We start from the raw sequence: 18,258 nt of genomic DNA on the forward strand, positions 1-18,258 counted from the left end.
GTCCGTATCCACAAAATGCTTCACGATTCACCAAAAAGAAGTGGACTGAGTCGCCATCATGTTGCTGCTGAGGGGAAGGCAGTCTTGCTGGTTATGTTCGCGTGTGGAACCCCTGCTGAGCTCACACCACACCAAACCCACAACATGAGCAGAGAGGCTGCAGCACAGCAGCACAGGAAGCAGCAAGAGGCCTCACAGGTAGTGACCTGGGGACCAGAAGGCGGCCCAGAGCAACCGGCAACCAGGAACACATTGAGGGGACCCTGCCCACCAGGGACCACCGAGGGTCAGACAGGTCACAGATGAACGGCCTGCCACACTGGCCAAGCAGTTAGGAGGAGCAAGGAGGCACGAGGATCAAAGGACGACAGCAACAGGATGGCAGGAGCTGACACACATCCTGCACAGCAAGGCCCTGCCTCACCATTCACTCCACCAGACACGATACTGTGCCTGCTGCAGAGACAGGAAGCTGACTCAGAAGACACCTGACTTGTTGAGGGTCACAAAGATAACACATGGCAAAGCCTGAACTTGAACCTGGATCTGTCCAAGTTCACATTCGCTGGGCACACCCCAGAACTCGGCGTCTCCCCTCACAGTGCAGGACAGGAAGTCTGTACTTCCTAACACCCCAGAACCCAGCAGCACCCGCCAATACTGCAGGACAGGAAGTCTGCACCCCAGGAAACTGCATCACCCCCCACACTGCAAGGCAGGAAGTCTGCACACCAGGAATCAGCGTTAACCGCACATTAATAAAATGCAGTGGTTTTGATTGAGATCCCATTTTCCTATTCACATTTAGAATAAACCACAGTTGGAAGTAACGTGGCCCAGCATTGCTTGCAGTCAGGATATCTGAATGCCTGACAGGCCTAACAGGAGCCAGGACAGAAATCCTGGACTTCTGGGGGTAGAAACGTGCTGCCACATTGAGGCTCAGGCCAACTTCTGTACATAAAGCTATTATTTAACGCTTGACTTCGGTCCCCAAATAACAAATACAAAAAAAGCAAGGCCACTTTGGGAAAGATCACTCCTCACCACCCTCTCCACTCCTGGCTGCAGACAGAGGCGCGAGGAAAGGGCCAGAGGGCGGAGAACAGGCCACAGGCGGACAGCACCCCATTCCCACCTCATCCCCATCTGGGTGCGGTGAGCATGCAGGGCTGGGAGGGGGCAGCATTACCTTTTTCCCAGTCTGCTTCTCCACCATGTCGCTGCTGAGGGGAAGCTCTTCCTGCTGTGGTGCTTTAGGGCACCCACCCTTGGGCATCGTCCTGCTGCTCACCCGATCTTCATTTACACGGCCGGCGCTTCATCATCAACCGTCTGCTTCAAAAGAGAAGACACACAATTCACTGAATTCAGAGGCAGCTCAAAACTCATCCACTCTCACACCGCACTCAACAGACTCAGTAACTGGTCAAGGCAGGCAGCTGTTCTGATCAGGGCTGGGGCCCGGGCCAGGCCCAGGAAGGGACTTCTCAGGATACGCCTCCCATAAAGGGGTCACCAGCAACAGGAATGGCAGCTATGAGCAGGAAGGAGAACAGAGAAGGGTCAAGCACTTCGTAGTGGCAGAAAGGGACGCATGGCCTAGGGTGTGGCTGTGTTCTGGGTGGCAGTCAGCAGCACCTGGATCCTGGGTCCCACCTGGTACAGGCTACACCCAAAACGGTCAGGCACCACAAGGCAGTCCCTTCCCCGCATCACAGGTAAGGTCACAACACGCAGTGCAGTACCCCAGCCCTCAGGTCTGGCAGGTCATGTCCACAGCCCCAGCCTCACGCCCCACTCACCACCTGGGAAGGAGCTCCTGTCCCCACCAGGCCTGTGCTTTTTGCACACCCAGTTCCCTAACTTGGTAGGCAAGGGGTGTCTCTGAGGGAGTCCCAGCAGCTCGGAGGTCCCAACTCCATGCCCATGGAAGCAGACGCCCCCTCGGGCCTCAGGCTCCAGCTCCTGGGTTTCCCAGGAAATCCGAGGATACATACTGTATTAATTGTGCATTATTTTTATTTATTAATCATGTTTTATTTTAGGAAATTTTGCCATCTTAACAAGTTTCTGGCCAGGGAGAGACTGCCCCTCTCTCAGGGCTGGCAAATTCCTAGATAGCCAAGGGCTCCCATGCAACCCAATCACCTTCTTACCCAAGTTCACGCCCAGGCCAAGCCCTGCCTGAAACCAGCGCAGAGCCAGGTAAAGGAAACTAGAAAGTGTCCCTACAGCACAAAGCCTGCAAGAACTTTCCGAAGCAGCCACTCCCGAACTATTTGCTCTGCCCCGTCCCTCTCTTTCTGCAGGAAACCCAACAGGCAGTTGAGGGAGGCCTTCCCCGAGTCCCTGCTTCCGACTCCCACCCCCGTGGTGTGAGGCTGCCCCTCTGCGACACACAGTGCGAGCGCACTTCTTCCTTCCCAGCCTCGTCCTGGTCTCTTCTGTGGCGATGCCAACTTCCCCACACCACGCCTGGCATGGACACTCTCGGAGCATGGGCCTCCTCCCTGCCTGTGGGCCTTCTAGGTTTGTTCACCATCACAGCCAGGCCTCCCGGGTGCACTCACGAGAGGAATGGTGGACACACCTACACACCCACACCCAAAGCCACTGTCCCCCCATCATGTCCTCGCCACACCATCAGTTAGAAAATATTTCATACAAATGGAACTGTGTGCACGTCTCTGCCCTTTCAGCCACAGCAGCACCTCTGTGCGCGACCATGCTGGGAGAAGCAGCTTCTGCAACTCGCTCCCCTGCATTTACCCATCTCGCTCATGCACGAAGTATGGCTTTTGAAACACGACGTGCAGACCCATCTGTGAGTGGCAGCTCCACTGTGAGCCTCTCCCACCTCCACCCCGGATACGTTGCATGCCGCCTGCCCCTGGACGCAGGCTTGGCTGAGACCACAAGATGCTTCTCCTCCAACACCATCTCATGACCTGCTTTGTCTTTCTAAAATAAATGATAAAATCCCACCAAGTGCTGTCTTGGTATTTAACTGGCACAAGAACACAGGTAAAGTTATTCTGGAGAGAGGGACAGGTCGGGTCAACGTATTCACTGCCTGACACCTCCACCCGCGGTGCAGGTGAGCAGGTGTTTCCATCCACCATCCCTGATGGCTGAGGCCAGAGATATTTTCTCTCTCTACCTGAACCAATGAATTTTACATTCTCTTCCAATTTTCCACCACAAAACCGGAATGTCTCAGCCTGGAGAAAGGGCATCTCAGCACCTGACTCGGAAGGCTGTTCAAGTTCATGGCTGTCTAGAAACTCAGTGGTAATGTTTAGAAGTTTAACGATTATCTGGAAATAACATTTTAAAAAATCCAGACTGCCTGCTCTCAGGATGGAAAAATGGGGCCTTCACCACGTAGAGTCCACCGTCCTGATCCCAGATGTGAGTCTGTGGCCCATGGACACACTCAACAGCTCTGGCGTGGTCAGGGCGCAGACCCCACAGCCTCCGGACGGTGTCTGGGCCCCGACAGTGTGGGGCTTATCACTTCACTCCTGAGACACCTGATTCTCTCCATGTCCCTAGCTTGGTGCTTTGCCCAGGCACCTTCCCCAATGGACCAGGGATCTGGAAGTCCACTCAGGAGGTGGAGGAAGTGGGTCGCACCCACCAGGCAGAATACTTTTCACGGCCTGCATCACAGCGAACACTCTGGGGGCTCGGGAGTGTTGTCCCAGGTGTACGCTGTGTTTTCTGGAGCCGTTTCTCCAGCCACCTGCATGATGACAGCTAAGACCATCCAGGCCGCGGCCCTTCCAGGACCCTCGTGTCCGCCTGGCCTTGGCTACAACATGTTACCGATGGCAGCGATGTGCTCGAGGCCCTGCAACCCCAGCCCCAGCCTCTCCATGAACCACCACCCTCATCACAGTCATCAAGATGGTGACAGCTGAGATGTCCTGCTGAAGCATCTGCTGGATGTGGATGAAGCTGGTTTGGATGTAGCTGCCATCTAGCCCAGGCTACACCTCCCAAGACCCGCCTGCAGGCACCAGGCGTGCAGCACACGGCCCACACCTCCCAGGACCCGCCTGCAGGCACCAGGCGTGGAGCACGCGGCCCACTCTACAGTCTTTTTCAATGAGAGACCAGATGAGGACAGAGGCTCCAGTTGCTTTTGTTCTGTTCCAAGACTTGGCCATCCCAGTCCCCCCGGAAGCTGCCCTGGTGATGCCTCTGGCACCTTTGGCCCCCACACTGCCCTGTGTTCCCTCCACGAGGCTCAGGGCTGGTCAGCCTCACCCCTTGCCGTGAAATGGCAGAGCCAGCCGAGGGCCGAGGAACCGTTACTCAGCCGTGTCAGTGACTTCTCCCAGGGGCTGCACGGCACTCAGGAGTCAGGCCAACAGGCTCTGCTGACTCATGGGTGTTGTCTGAGGGTGGGGGCTGTGATGATGTCCCCAGGCCTCCCTGGCAGGGCTGTCACATAAAACAGTCCTTGAAGCTGGGAGTCCCCTCTTTAGACAGTTCCGCGGCCCCTGTGCCTTCTCATCACGATGCTGCACAGCCAACCACACAACAGAAGCCACGGGGTCTCACTCCTGGGGGAGACTCTTCCCTGGAAGGTGACTTGGCTGTCCCTGCCTAGACTCATTTTAAGTGCAGCCTAAATCTCCCTCATTTCCAAGTTATCAGGCAAAGTCTATTTTAAACTCACGACCCTTGAGTCAGCAGGAGACTGAAACACGCCTCAGGCCACTGGGGCTGACTCACACCCTGTGCTGAGCGGCAAGGCACAGCCGCGGGAAGGTAAACGCAGAGCCGAGGGGCCGGCCAGCACCTGGCCCTGACCACCCCCAGGCCACGCATTCCTTGTTACTTCACCTCCTGGTGGATGGCAACCGTCCCAGCTTCGTGGACTGTCAGGGTCACCGAGAGTCCAGGGTGGCGGGAGTCCCCCACACGAGCCACTGGCACACTCCCTGAGGCAGAAGCCACGGCGCCAAGGCTGTGGGCTCAGGGAACTTGCCCATTACCTGGCAGCCCCGCATCTGCGCCAAAGTAAGACACAACTCAGCCCAGCGGAGTGGACAGTGTCTGCGGCCAGCTCTGGGATCCAGGGCCAGCTGATGCTGGGAACAGCCGTCCTTGCCCTGTGCCTCTCCACACTGCGAGAGGCCCTGCAGCCCAGAGGGGCTCCACCTCCCCTGCAATGGGGCTCAAAAGACAATCCTTCTACGGGGCTGGCAGGACAGACGTGACAGGAACAACGATGGCCTGCTCCTCCCGGAAGGTGGCTTCAAGAGCACTCAGGAGGTGACAGATGCTGTCAAGACCGGCCCAGGGAAGGCACAGGGCAGGTTTCCCAGCACCCACCACGCGCCAGCGAGCACAGAGCCCTCGCCTGAACCCTCCAGGCACCGCGCCCTCCCCCTCCGCACACACAGGAGCCCAGCTGCGATTCCCTCTGCTCCACAGGAGCTGCAGCGCGCACCAAAGAGCCTTCCTCCAGGATCAAGCCTGATGCAGAAGCGGTCACACTGACTACGGCAGGGTCAGTCTGGCAAAAACCCCCGGAATTTCAGCCTATCTGGTCTCTTCAGCTGACAAGAGCAGGCACTGGTGGGGAATCCGGTGCTGCCTCTCCCCGGCTTCTAGGATCTGAGCTGGGCCAGGACAACCCTGAGACACCTGTCGGGCGGGGCAGGACTGGGGCTGCAGAGCGGGACTGTGGGGAGGGGATTGTGGGGCGGGGCCTGCAGGGCAGGGTGTGGGGCGGGGCCTGCAGGGCAGGGTGTGGGGCGGGAGCTGCGGGGCCGGGTGGGGAGCCGCAGCTGCGGGGCAGGGGCTGCCCAGGAGCACTCCTTGCCAGAGGCCTTGGCATCACCAGGGAGTCCGTGGACCATGGAGACTCACGGGTCCCCTCGGGCCTTCTGAACCCAAACCTGCATTTTAAGCATGTTCTGTTCTGCACACTAACACCTGAGAAGGACCGTATAAGAAAAAACTTGTAATGACACAACTAATCTTAAAACTCACAGAAAAAAAAAAGACTTCTTTGGGGTTGAAATTCACCTTCAATAAAGGGATGGAATGTAAGCAGAGCTGACCGTGAACAACCTGGGTCTGTGTTTGCACTGCGTGGGCTCACTTCCACGCAGACTTTCTTCCGCCTCTGCCACTCCCGAGACAGCAAGACCCATCTCTCCTCTTCCTCTTCAGCCTCCTCAACGTGAAAACCAGGAGGACAAAAGCCATTCGTGGAGACCCGCTGCTGCTGCGCGAGGCTTCAGTCTATTTTCTCCTCATGATCTCAGTATTTTCACGTCTCTAGTTTGCTCTACCCTAACAGTAAGAGCAGAACACACGTAACATACAAAATGTGTGTGACTGGCTTTATGTGGTCAGGAAGGCTCTGGTCAACAGAAGGCTGTTAGTTAAGTTTGGGGAAAGTTAAAAGTTCTACACAAATTTTCAACTGCACAGGAGGCTGGCGCCCCCAACCCCTGTGTTGTTCAAGGGTTTGCTGTAATTTGTATTAAAACACCAAGCCCCCTTACACCTGGGCAAGTCTCTCTCCCTGAACAGATGTGACAACATTACCCTCCGAAGACTCCCAGAGAGAAAGAGAACACTTCAAATTCAGATTTGTCTTCCACAGTATGTTGATAGCACAGGGCTTTACGTACGTCCTGGGCAAATGCTCCTCTCCTTATGTAAGTTAACAACTCCACCAACCAATAGTTTGTGTAATGACCATTTAAATATCGAATGGTGCCCAAGGCCCCTGAGAAGGGTTGTGATTCAGCCCCTCCCCTCACGCAGGCACATGGCCTCAGAGGCCCAGGAGGAGGAAGACAGGAAGTCAGCAGCAGGGTGGAAAAGGGGAGGGAAGCCCTTCAAGGGAAGCTCTCCAAGAACCTTCAATCCCAGCTCCAATTCCAAAGACAGGAACACACTCATGACTGACAGGATCAAACACCAAAGGCCTGTTTGCCTTGAGGGGGACACTGGGGAGGGTGGGGAAGGGGGAGTGAGGAGGAGCTGGAAGCAGCAGTCCTGTGTGGCACCAGGGGCTTGCTCCCACCTCGGCCCTGGGCACAGCCCCGCATGGTGATGAGGTGTGGCCTGCCTGCAGCACACGGCCATGCTCCAGATACCTTAGCTTTATCTGAAGAGTTCTTCTGTTTGTTTGTTTGTTTGTTTGTTTGAGACAGCTGGGTTGCCCAGGCTGGAGTGCAGCCGTGTGATCACAGCTCACTGCAGCCTCCGCCTCCTGGGCTCAAGCTATCCGCTCACTTGAGCCTCCCAAGTAGCTGGGAGTACAGGCCCGGCTAATTTTTGTATTTTCTGTGGAGTTGGGTTTCGCCATGCTTCCCAGGCTAGTGTCTGAAGGATGCTTTACAGCAACCCCTGCCTTTTCCAGCTGAGCCCTGCCAGCTGTTGTGCACTCCGTGGAAACGGAGAAGCACATTCTCCAGCGGCTGCGTCAGGAGTGGTGCCTTGTGCACACCTCAGAGGGAGAGAAGTCTCCAACGGACTGAACGGAGGAAAAAAGAAAAAACGAGAAAAGGAGAAAGAGCTGCATACCTGGCAGGCCTACTGTGTGCAAAGCCCTTGAGTGACACACCCTATGACCCACAGCACTGTGGCGATCCCAGGTATGGAAGAGAAGCACCACTGGCCTCTCACCTCTTACCATCTCAGTGGGCAAGGGGAGAGCAAGCAGCCCAGGGCAGGGGCAGAGCCAAGGGCAGGGGGGCTGAGCCCAGGGCAGGGGGGCAGAGCCCAGGGCAGGGGGGCTGAGCCGAGGGCAGGGGGGCAGAGCCCAGGGCAGGGGGGCTGAGCCGAGGGCAGGGGGTCTGAGCTGAGGGCAGGGGGGCTGAGCCCGGGGCAGGGGAAGAGCCGAGGGACAGAGGCCCTCACAGGAACCAGGCCCTCCCACACACTGCCTGACAGTCCACGTCAGCGTCTCTGTCCAGCCTCCACACACCCCTGTACGTTCTGAAGAGCCCTCCCCAAGAGTCCAACTCTCTCTCCTTCCTCCTCAGGGCCGCACCAGCTCTCTCTCCTTCCCCTCCTCAGGGCCACACCAATTGTGGGGTTCCAGCTATCACTCTGTGCAAAGGACTCCTAACATAGGTGTCCTCCATCTCACCCCATAAGCCACACTGGCCAAGGCCAGGCAGGCACCACACAACGCGAGGTACAATCTCTTTGCTACGGTTTGAAGGTTTGTGTCGGCCCCTCCCCCGCACCCCAAAATTCACAGGTTCAAACCAAACCCCCAGTGCGCCCAGCTAATTTTTGTATTTTTGGTAGAGAGAGGGTTTCACCATGTTGGCCAGGGTGGTCTCCATCTCTTGACCTCATGATCTGCCGGCCTCGGCCTCCCAAAGTGCCCCACGGCACAACGCTCTCTACTGCAGCCGTTTCCACTCACATTTTCTGTTATCACGGGGGGGTGGCAGCACCGAGAGCGCGGTCAGCATTACTGGCCTCTGCTTTGCCCCTCAGACACATGCTTGGTCACTGGGCTGTGGAACATACAGAAGCCCCTTGCTCCGGAACACGGACCACCCGACAGGAGCACGGACACAGCAGTCGGGGCGACGTGGGTGCCTCACAGAAGAGGGAAAAAGCCAGGAGGGCGGCACGAGGGCGCAAAGTTCTCAGCTTCGTTAGTCATCAAGAAAATGCAAACTAAAACCAAGGTAAGTGTGAGGGTTACTACTGAGTTTCAACTTGACTGGACTAAAGGATGTGTAACTGTTCCTGGGAGCATCTTGAGGAAGCTGCCAAAGGAGATTCACTTTGACTCAGTGGACGGGGAGAGGCCGACGCACCCTCCATCTGGGGGGGCATGATCTCATCAGCTGCCAGCACGGCAGAGGAACGCGGAAGCACTGGACTGGCTGAGTCTTCCAGCCTCCATCTTTCTTCCATGCTGGATACTTCCTGCCCTCGAACATCAGACTCCAAGTGCTTCAGCTTTTGGGTTCTTGGACCTACACCAGTGGTTTGCCAGGGGCTCTTGGGCCTTCGGCCACAGACTGAAAGCTGCGCTGTTGGCTTCCCGACTTTAGAGGTTTGGGGACTCGGACTGGCTTCCTGGCTCCTCAGCTTGCCAACAGCCTATTGTGGGACTTCACCTCATGATTGTGTGAGTCAATACTCCCAATAAACTCCCCTCCATATATACATTTATCCTATTAGTGCTGTCCCTCTAGAGAACCCTGACTCATACACACAAGTACTGGTGAAGAGGTGGAGCAAAGGAAACTAGTCCACTCTCATCAGGGCCAACTCACGCACCTGGCAATCTCTACTCATACTGAACACAAGTATGCCCTATAGCCCAGCAATGCCATTCTGGACATACACGTCCAAAAGAAAAGCAGGTGCACAGACACAAGAGACACGTGTGAAGTGCTTCATAGCAGTGGGGTTTGCGGCGTGCCACTAGGATGTGAGGGTGGAACACTACACAGCAGAGGAGGCAAACACATCACAACATAAGTCAATCTCACAAATAATGTTGAGGAACCCTGTCTCTACGAAAAATTTAAAAATTAGCCAGGCACTGTGGTGCATGCTGGCGGTCTCGCTACCAGGGAGGCTAAGGCAGGAGGATCACTTGAGCCCAGGAGGTCGAGGCTGCAGTAAGCCAAGATCATGGCCACTGTACTCCAGCCCGGGCGTCAGAGCCAGACCCTCTCCCCTCTCCTCTCTCTCTCTCTCTCTCTCACACACACACACACAGAGTAATAATGTTGGGGACAAAATACATGATACATTTACATAAATTTCTGAAAACAGCAACTACAGTACTTAGGGATGCATACTTAGTTGACAAGACATCCGCGAAGCATGGAAAATGGCTGCCTGGCGGATGGAATTGGAAGGGACGGTGAAACGGGTTCTAAGTGAAGGCGGCGGAGGCGTTTGCTTTGTGGTCTGCTGAGTTGTACATTTTTACTGGGTGGACGTTTGGGTTTTCAGCTGAAGCAGTCTTGCAGAAGGTGACAGAGATAAAGGCCACACTATGTCCTTGCAAGGCCTCAGAGGTGTCACTGACCTTTTGCTGCAGGACCTGTTCTTCTCAGGGGTCTTGGTCTCCTAGAGGAAGGAGGGCCCCATCGCCCTGCCAGGCCCTACTGGGACCCTCAGGGGCATGAGCATGACGAGGGAGCAGCTTCAGGCTTCCCAGCAGGTCGGGCAGGCCTAGCCATGCCCAATACACGCTGCAGGGCACCCACTGCAGAGTGCAACAGGGAGCTTGGAGCCTGACAAGGAGACACACAGCTCTGTGAAGACGAAGGGGAGGAGGAGCAAGGAAAATGCTTCTTTCACACAGAAGGCGCCAAGATACAAACTAAATGTGATGAGGACAAAGAAAAGCAGGCGTGTGTGTTAAAGGTACAATTGCACAGCTAAAAATAATCATGGCCGTAAGGCAGGGACGGCAGATGGAGGGTGACTCAGCAGATTTCCTCCAAGGCTTGCAAGGGTGGAAATAAACACACGGAAGTGACCAGCAGAGAGAAACACGCAGGGAAGAGGAAGGTTAGAAAGGTCAGGGGTGTCACGCACCGCTGCTGGGAATGCAGAGGAGGACGGTCTGCAGAAGGGGACGCAGCCACCGCCCCTCCCACCCCGCCGCAGAAGGTGCACACCACTCAGCAACCACCCACCCACTGCTCGATCTACCCCCAAATTACACAAATAGGGCCAGGCACGGTGGCTCACCCCTGTGGTCCCAGCTACTCAGGAGGCCAAGGCAGGGGGGTCATTTGGGCCCACGAGTTCGAGACCCGGGCAATGTAGGGAAACCTCATCTTTACAAAAATATCAAAAAATTAATCAGTCGAGGTGGCACGCACCTGTAATCCCAGCTCCTTGGGAGCCTGAGGCAGGAAGACCCCTTGGGCCCAGGAGGTCGAGGCTGCAGTGAGCTAAGATTGCACCACTGCACTCCAACCTCAGTGACAGAGCAAGACCCTGTGTGAAAAAAACCCAAACCCCAAACCAAAAAAACACAACCGGGGCATGAAAAAGTGCTTGGCCCAGAGCAGTGCCCCACAGCATCTCCTAAGAAAGGGGCTTAACACAAAGCCCGCCCGCCAGGGGCTGCTGGTGGCATCCGGGCACATCTGCACGTGGGGCTGACAGGACTAAGGAGGTTCCACAGACACACGACCAGGCGGAGACGCAGAGAAAAGCGGGTACAGCAAGAAGTCCACTGGGCAATGCAGAGGTGGGGAATGCAGAGGTGGGGAATGCAGAGGTGGGGAATGAAGAGGTGGGGAATGCAGAGGTGGGGAATGCAGAGGTTGGAAATGCAAAGGGCACCTACACTTCTGATGACAGCGAAATATGTAAGGCTGGCTCAACCAGCAATCAGTCAACGTCACCCAGCATGCCAACAAGCTAAAGAAGAAACACCACATAATCACAACTGGTGCAGAAAATCATTTGATAAAATTCAAAACTCATGATAAAAATTCCTAGGAAAACAGGAGTGTGGAGAAACATCCTCAACACGATAAAGGCCAATTACCAAGAACTCAAGGCTGACATGATCAAGAGTGACGTGCTGAGGGCTGCAGATGGAATGGCATACAGGGCAGAAAGGAAGAAATGGAATAAAACTGTCTCTCTCTGAAGATGGTGTAAGTGTCCATGTCGAAAATCACAAGGAATCTATCAAAAATTCCAAGAAACTTTATTTAATAGAGTTCAGCAAGGACACAGAATCCAAGATCAACACACAAACACCTACCCTATTTCTGCAATAATCCTATGAAAACAAGAAATAAAGACAGTACCATCCTATTTCTGCATGCTACCAATAATCCTATGAAAACAAGAAATAAAGACACAGTACCATTCTATCTCTACATGCTAGCAATAATCATATAAAAACATGAAATAAAGACACAGTACCATTTATAGGTGCTCCAAATAAAAATAAATGCTTAGGTTCACATGGAACAAAACTAGAAAAACCTATACACATTTTAGGAAAAAACAGGAGAAAATCTTTAGGACCTAGGGCCAAGAGTTGTCAGACATGACAACAAAAGCACAATCCATAAAAGAAAAAACTGATAAACGACCTCGACAAAATTAAAAACTTTTGCTCTTTGAAAGACCGAGTTTAAAGAGTGAAAAGACAAACTGCAGACAGGGAAAAATATCTGCAAATCACAAGTCAGATAGCAGGCTTGTATGTAGAAGAAAGAAGTAACAAACATTAATTAGAAAATAAGAGAAAAGACACAGACATTCAGAAGAGGTGCACGTGGTGAACAAGCCATGACGGCACTCGACATCCTAAGCCGTTAGGGAAACGCAACTTAAAGCCGCAATGAGATATTACTGCACACCAATCGGAACAGCTAAAATACAAAATACTCAAGGATGCTGGAGAGGATGTAGAAAAGCTGGAACTCTCTCGCTTGCTGTGGGAACGCGAAGTGGTGTTGCTGTTCTGGAGAACAGCAAGGCGGCCTTACGAACCTAAGTGTGCGCTTGCTACCCCACTCAGCAACTGCACCCCAGGACATTTATCTGAGAAAATGGAACCTCATGTGAACACAAAGACCTGTTTGCGAATGTTCATAGAACTTTCACTGATAATAGACAATAGGGAAAACCCTTCAACAGGTGTCCCAACGGTGTTCTCGAAACTGGGTTTCATTCACATCACGGCATCCCCTCAGCAGTAAAAGGGATGGCTATGGATACACCCAAGCGTACGGGTGAATCTGCAGAGGCCCCTGCTGAGTGAGTGGACACACCCAGGCACACAGGCGAAATCAGCGGAGGCCCCTGCTGAGTGAGTGGACACACCCAGGCGCATGGGCGAAATCAGCGGAGGCCCCTGCTGAGTGAGTGGACACACCCAGGAGCACGGCGAAATCAGCGGAGGCCCCTGCTGAGTGAGTGGACACACCCAGGAGCACGGGCGAATCAGCGGAGGCCCCTGTTGAGTGAGTGGACACACCCAGGCGCATGGGCGAATCAGCGGAGGCCCCTGCTGAGTGAGTGGACACACCCAGGAGCACGGGCGAATCAGCGGAGGCCCCTGCTGAGTGAGTGGACACACCCAGGAGCACGGGCGAATCAGCGGAGGCCCCTGCTGAGTGAGTGGACACACCCAGGAGCACGGGCGAATCAGCGGAGGCCCCTGTTGAGTGAGTGGACACACCCAGGCGCATGGGCGAATCAGCGGAGGCCCCTGCTGAGTGAGTGGACACACCCAGGAGCACGGGCGAATCAGCGGAGGCCCCTGCTGAGTGAGTGGACACACCCAGGAGCACGGGCGAATCAGCGGAGGCCCCTGCTGAGTGAGTGCACAAAGCCCATCTCTTAGGTCACTCCCTGTGGACTCTACTCCCACGGCTTCCTCCAGGACAAAACCACCAACCGCGGGGAAACAGGCGGGGACTCCGTGAGGAGGGCTCATGTCTGTCAGTGGCTGTCGAGGAGGCTCTAGGACCAGGTATCCAGGATAAGACGGGGGATCTGAATCAAGTCTGCAGGGCGGTCACCCTGTCTTCCAATGTCATGTTCCCGGCCACTGGGCGAAGGTGGGGAAGGGCACAAGGGATGCTGCTATTTTTGCAACTTCCTGTGAGTCTATAATGATTTCACAGAAAAAAGGAAAAAAATGGGAGAAAAAACACAAGGGGTGTAAGGAGACTCCCATGGGTGATGAATATTCTATACTTTTAGGTGATGGTGTTTCCCCAGCGGTATACATTTCCCAAAACCCACTGAGCTGTAAATTTAAAATGAGTGAATTTTATGTCAATTGTAATTCAATAAAGCTGTTAAAAAATTAACTAGAAACAGAAAAAAATTTTAATTCCCATAGAAAGAAGGAATAAAGTAAAAAACAGTATGAGGTAGGAGCTAAGCTTCCTTTCATAAACCTTGTTTTGTGTATTTGGCTTTGGAATCATGCATTTTACATCATTTAAAACATTAAATATAAAATGAGACTGGGTGCAGTGAATCCCAGCAGTATGGGAGGCCCAGGCAGGCAGATCACTTGAGGTCAGGAGTTCGAAACCAGCCTGGCCAACATGGTGAAACTCTCTACTAAAAATACAAAAAATTAGCCGGGCATGGTGGTGCGTGCCTGTAATCCCAGCTACTTGGGAGGCTGAGGCACTGGGAGGTAGAGGCTGCCGTGAGCGGAGATCACACCACTGCACTCCAACCTGGGCGACAGACAAGAGTGAGACCTTGTCTCAAAAATAAAATAAAATAAAATAAAATAAAATGTAAAAACATAAAATTTTATGTATTCACATTAAATATAAACATTTTAATAATGTTTAAAATGATTTAAATATACTTGAATGACATTAAACATTTAAAGGATTTAAAGCATTCAATATAAAAATACAAAAAGCAATCTCTACAACTTCAAAAAGGAAGAGGAAGCAATACACTTAGCTGTGTGTCCGGTCAGGGGCAGGACACAAAGCATTTGTCAACAATGACCATGCAGCCACCACCACACCAGGAGCATTCCTGACAGCACGCAGCTTCTGGGTGGGTGGGAAGGCTCGGGAGACCTGGCTCAGGATGTGAGTCAGGTGCTAGGGGAGCCAGTGGAGAGGGAGGGGCTGCTTCCCAGGCAGCCGCTCGCACACCGGGAGGGCTGCTGCTGGCTCTGGCAGAAGGCCCAAATTCCTTGGTGCACAGACACGGCTGCGGATGTGTGGACATGTCCGTGGGGCTGCATGAGGGTCCCCGTGACGTGGCAGCGGGTTTCCACAGTGCAGTCACTGATGGGGTGGTGTGGGGGGAGCCACGGCACCTCTGTGACCTAGTATTGGAAGCAAGGGGCTGCGTGAGGGTCCTCGTGACACGGCAGTAGGTTTCCCCAGTACAGTGATTTGGGGAGGGGGGCGGGGGCGGAGGAAGCTGCGGCACCTCTTGTATCGGAAGTCCCACGGCTTCACTTCCACCTCATCCTGTTCCTCCTCGGCGAGTTACAACCTCTAGCCCACAATCTGCAGAGAACGGTGCTCCACTTCTGAAGGGAGGCAGATCAAAGATTCTGTGGACACTCTTTAAACTTCCCCCAGTGGCTTTTGATTAAAACCTGGTAATTTGACTGTACAGTTCTAGTTAGTGCCATATGCCCTGAGGACAAAAATTAAAATTTTGAAAAATATTATAAGCAAAACACCTTCCTTTTTCTTGAGACGGAGTCTCACTCTGTCGCCCAGGCTGGAGTGCAATGGTGCCATCTCGGCTCACTGCAAACTCTGCCTCCCGGGTTCAAGCAATTCTCCTGCCTCAGCCTCCCGAGTAGCTGGGACTACAGGTGCCTGCCACCATGCCCAGCTAATTTTTCTATTTTGAGGAGAGATGGGGTTTCGCCATGTTGGCCAGGCTGGTCTCGAACTCCTGACCTCAGGTGATCTGTCTGCTTTGGATTCCCAAAGTGCTAGGATTACAGGCATGAGCCACTGCGCCCGGCCTGATGAAATACATTCTTAATATTAACTTTATGTGTTTCTTTTTACTCTATAATGAGGCTAATAGAAAATTTAAAATTAGATGCACAGTTCACATCATATACCTCATGGACAGAACAACTCTATGGGACAGAAGACCCTGATCTCTGACAAACAGGCAAAAATCCCAGAGAAAAGAACAAACGGAGAATTTACAGATTAAAGACTTAAAAGACATCAAAGAATCTTAGTGTGTAGACCCTGTTTGGAAACCAGTTCAAACAAAGAACTGCTGAAGAAAATGGCACATTTAGGACAGAGCCTTTTGATACCGCTGGGTGTGTGGTGACACTGAGGAAGTTCAAGGCACCCAGCGATTCAGGAGATAGAGATGTATAGATATATATTTAGGTACAGGGTTTCCTCTGTCGCCCAGGCTGCAGTGTAATTAAATAATCACAGCTCCCTACAGCCTCGAACTCCTGGGTTCAAGGGATCCTCCTGCCTCAGCCTCCCAAAATATTGGGGCTACAGGCATGAACCACCACACCTAGCCTGTGTGCTATTGTTATTTTCATTTAGTGTAAGATACGGTGATGGTTTTGAATGTTTTCGGCGGATGCAATGGTGTGGTCTCGGGTTTGGTTCCGGGTAACGGGCTGGGGTGGCTCCTGCACGTGGGCCCCACATGCTGGGAACCGTCATCACCACTGTGTTCACCACACTCTCTCTTAAGAAGGGCACACAAAACATTCAAAAAAAATTTAAAAACTCAGTAGCGTGCGGTGGCTGATGCCTCTAATCCCAGAACTTTGGGAGGCTGAGGTGGAAGGGATCATTCGAGCCCAGGAGTTTGAGACCAGACTGGGCAACATGGCAAGATTCCATCTCCATATTTAAAAAAAAGATAATAATCTTAAAAGACACAATTCCAGAAGCTGCAGAATGTGTCACAGAAATGACTTCCTTACGTATTAAAGAATCCTCACAATAAAGGATCATTTTACAAGCAGACTATAAACACTGAAACAGACCAAAAACTAAAAACCCAACTCATGAGAAACACCTGGTGAACGCTCTTCAGCTCCGTGAAGTCCTGGGATGGCCCAAGCACCTCTGGTGGGCTGTACCTTTTCAGAAGGAAACATCGAGCCCCCCAAGTCCCCGAGGACAGAGATGCCTTACAGCTCCACACGTCCCTCCACAATGGCAGCACCTGCACCTGCACCCGCAGCTCTGGGGAGAAATGACACCTGCAGGCCAAGACAAATGCAAGAAAACAGCCTCGTCTGCTCACTGATTCTCACCAACTTCCTCTATAAAATGAGGACAAGAACCCATTCTCCTAAAGGATTTTGTGGGGATTAAATGAAAAAGCACTATCTAAATCCAAGTTATCATCACTGTAATGGCTTTAGAAAAAAGCAAACGACAAACACAACGAGAGAGGTGCTGAGACCAGGCAGGGCTCTCCTCCGGCAGGGCCTGGTCTCACTGCCCTCTCTGAGGAAAGTGCCCCGCTGCCCTGACCTCCCTAGTTTCACACCTCCACACCTCCAAGGAGGTTATCCTGGTACAACTGAGAAAGCAAGCAATTCACGTAGAAACGTCCATTTCTTTCCTTTATGCTCAAATTTTTTATTACTCCTTAGGGCTGCTTTGTTTTTTAACGCAAGGGACCACAGTTGAGAACGTAATGACAAACTCAAGAAACGAGCCGCAACAGAACAGAGGGGCTGCCCCACGCTTCTCAGCCACTTTCCCATCCTGTGCACCCGGGGAATTTCACACGTGGTCCCCCAGAGTGACAGGGAACCCCCAGGGAAGAAGGGCCCCTGTGGGGCATGCAGAAAAACGCCTGCCCCCTGGTGTGAGGTCACGGACTCAGTGCCCAAGCTCAACAATGCTCTGGGAACTCCAGTCAAAGATGCATCACAACTTTTGGGTCATGCCTAAGGTCAATTCCAGAATCATTTTAGCATGTTAAACAGACACTGAAAATAAAACATATTTTATTTTTTAAAGCAGCTTTAGGTTCACAGCAAAATGGAGCATGAAGTACAGAGGGTTCCCCTGCACCCCTGGGCTCAGCATCCCCACGAGAGTGGCCGTTTGTTACAGCTGAGACCCCCCTGGACACAGCATCATCACCCACAGGCCACACGACCTCAGGGTCCACCGGGTGCTGTGCAGTCTATGGTTGGACGAACGTATCCTGATGTGGACCCACCGTTGTGGTATCATACAGAGTAGTTTCACTGCCCCAGGTCCCCCGTGTTCCTGCTGCACAACCCTCCGTCCCTCCCTCTCCCCAGCCCCTGGCGTCACTGATCTTTGTGCTGTCTGCACAGTTTTGCCCTTTCCTGGATGTCAGAGTCGGAACCCTACAGTGTGTAGTCCTTGGAGACGGGCTGCTTTCACTCAGGCCTGGCAGCTCGTCTGTTTTTAGGGCCTTGTAATAGTCTGTCGTCTGGATGGACCTTGGTTGACTGATCCATTCACCCCCTGCAGGACATCTTGGCTGCTTCCAAGTTTTGGCAATTATGAATAAAGCCATTTTGTGAAAGTGAAATAATACAGAACAGGAAACATTAGGGGGCACTGCACACCATCACGGAAAGAGACGGTATTATTCTGTGAGTATGTTCCCAGTATGTGGGCGTGTGTTGTGAACAGAGAGATAAACTACTTTCTCACCACTGGAAGCAGTCAGGACAATTCAAATGCTGGCCTAACTGGTTAAGAGCCCTCAATCTGTGGTCAGATATATCTAAGTTTCTCAATCTATAAAATACAGAAATAA

General features: G+C 52.9%; 1 protein-coding gene and 1 long non-coding RNA gene across 13 annotated transcripts in view; one reads left to right on the forward strand and one right to left on the reverse strand.

Moving 5' to 3' along the window:
* The window catches only part of ANKRD11 (ankyrin repeat domain containing 11), a 222,184-nt gene that overhangs the window by 50,891 nt on the left and 153,035 nt on the right, over nt 1-18,258 (reverse strand). For 7 of the 12 annotated variants that reach the window (XM_034941079.3, XM_034941071.4, XM_055099351.2 and 4 more), the window contains one exon: nt 1,193-1,335. The exons of 1 other annotated variant lie outside the window; for it this stretch is intronic. Coding sequence is in view for 8 of the 11 variants with exons in the window: in XM_034941071.4 (XP_034796962.3) it covers nt 1,193-1,279 (87 nt within the window). In the remaining 3 variants the exon portion in view is untranslated. Of the gene's footprint in view, nt 1-1,192; nt 1,339-18,258 lie in introns of all 12 variants that reach the window. 4 more of the 12 variants (XM_034941070.4, XM_034941072.4, XM_055099348.2 and 1 more) reach the window with 1 other exon arrangement.
* On the forward strand, nt 4,752-9,261 carry LOC100994980 (uncharacterized). The gene is made up of 4 exons (XR_010110329.1): nt 4,752-5,527; nt 7,400-7,634; nt 8,025-8,179; nt 8,491-9,261. It is a non-coding gene; the product is annotated as an uncharacterized LOC100994980 (long non-coding RNA).

This window comes from Pan paniscus, chromosome 18 (assembly GCF_029289425.2).
Source record: "Pan paniscus chromosome 18, NHGRI_mPanPan1-v2.0_pri, whole genome shotgun sequence".
Taxonomy (NCBI): Eukaryota; Metazoa; Chordata; class Mammalia; order Primates; family Hominidae; genus Pan; species Pan paniscus.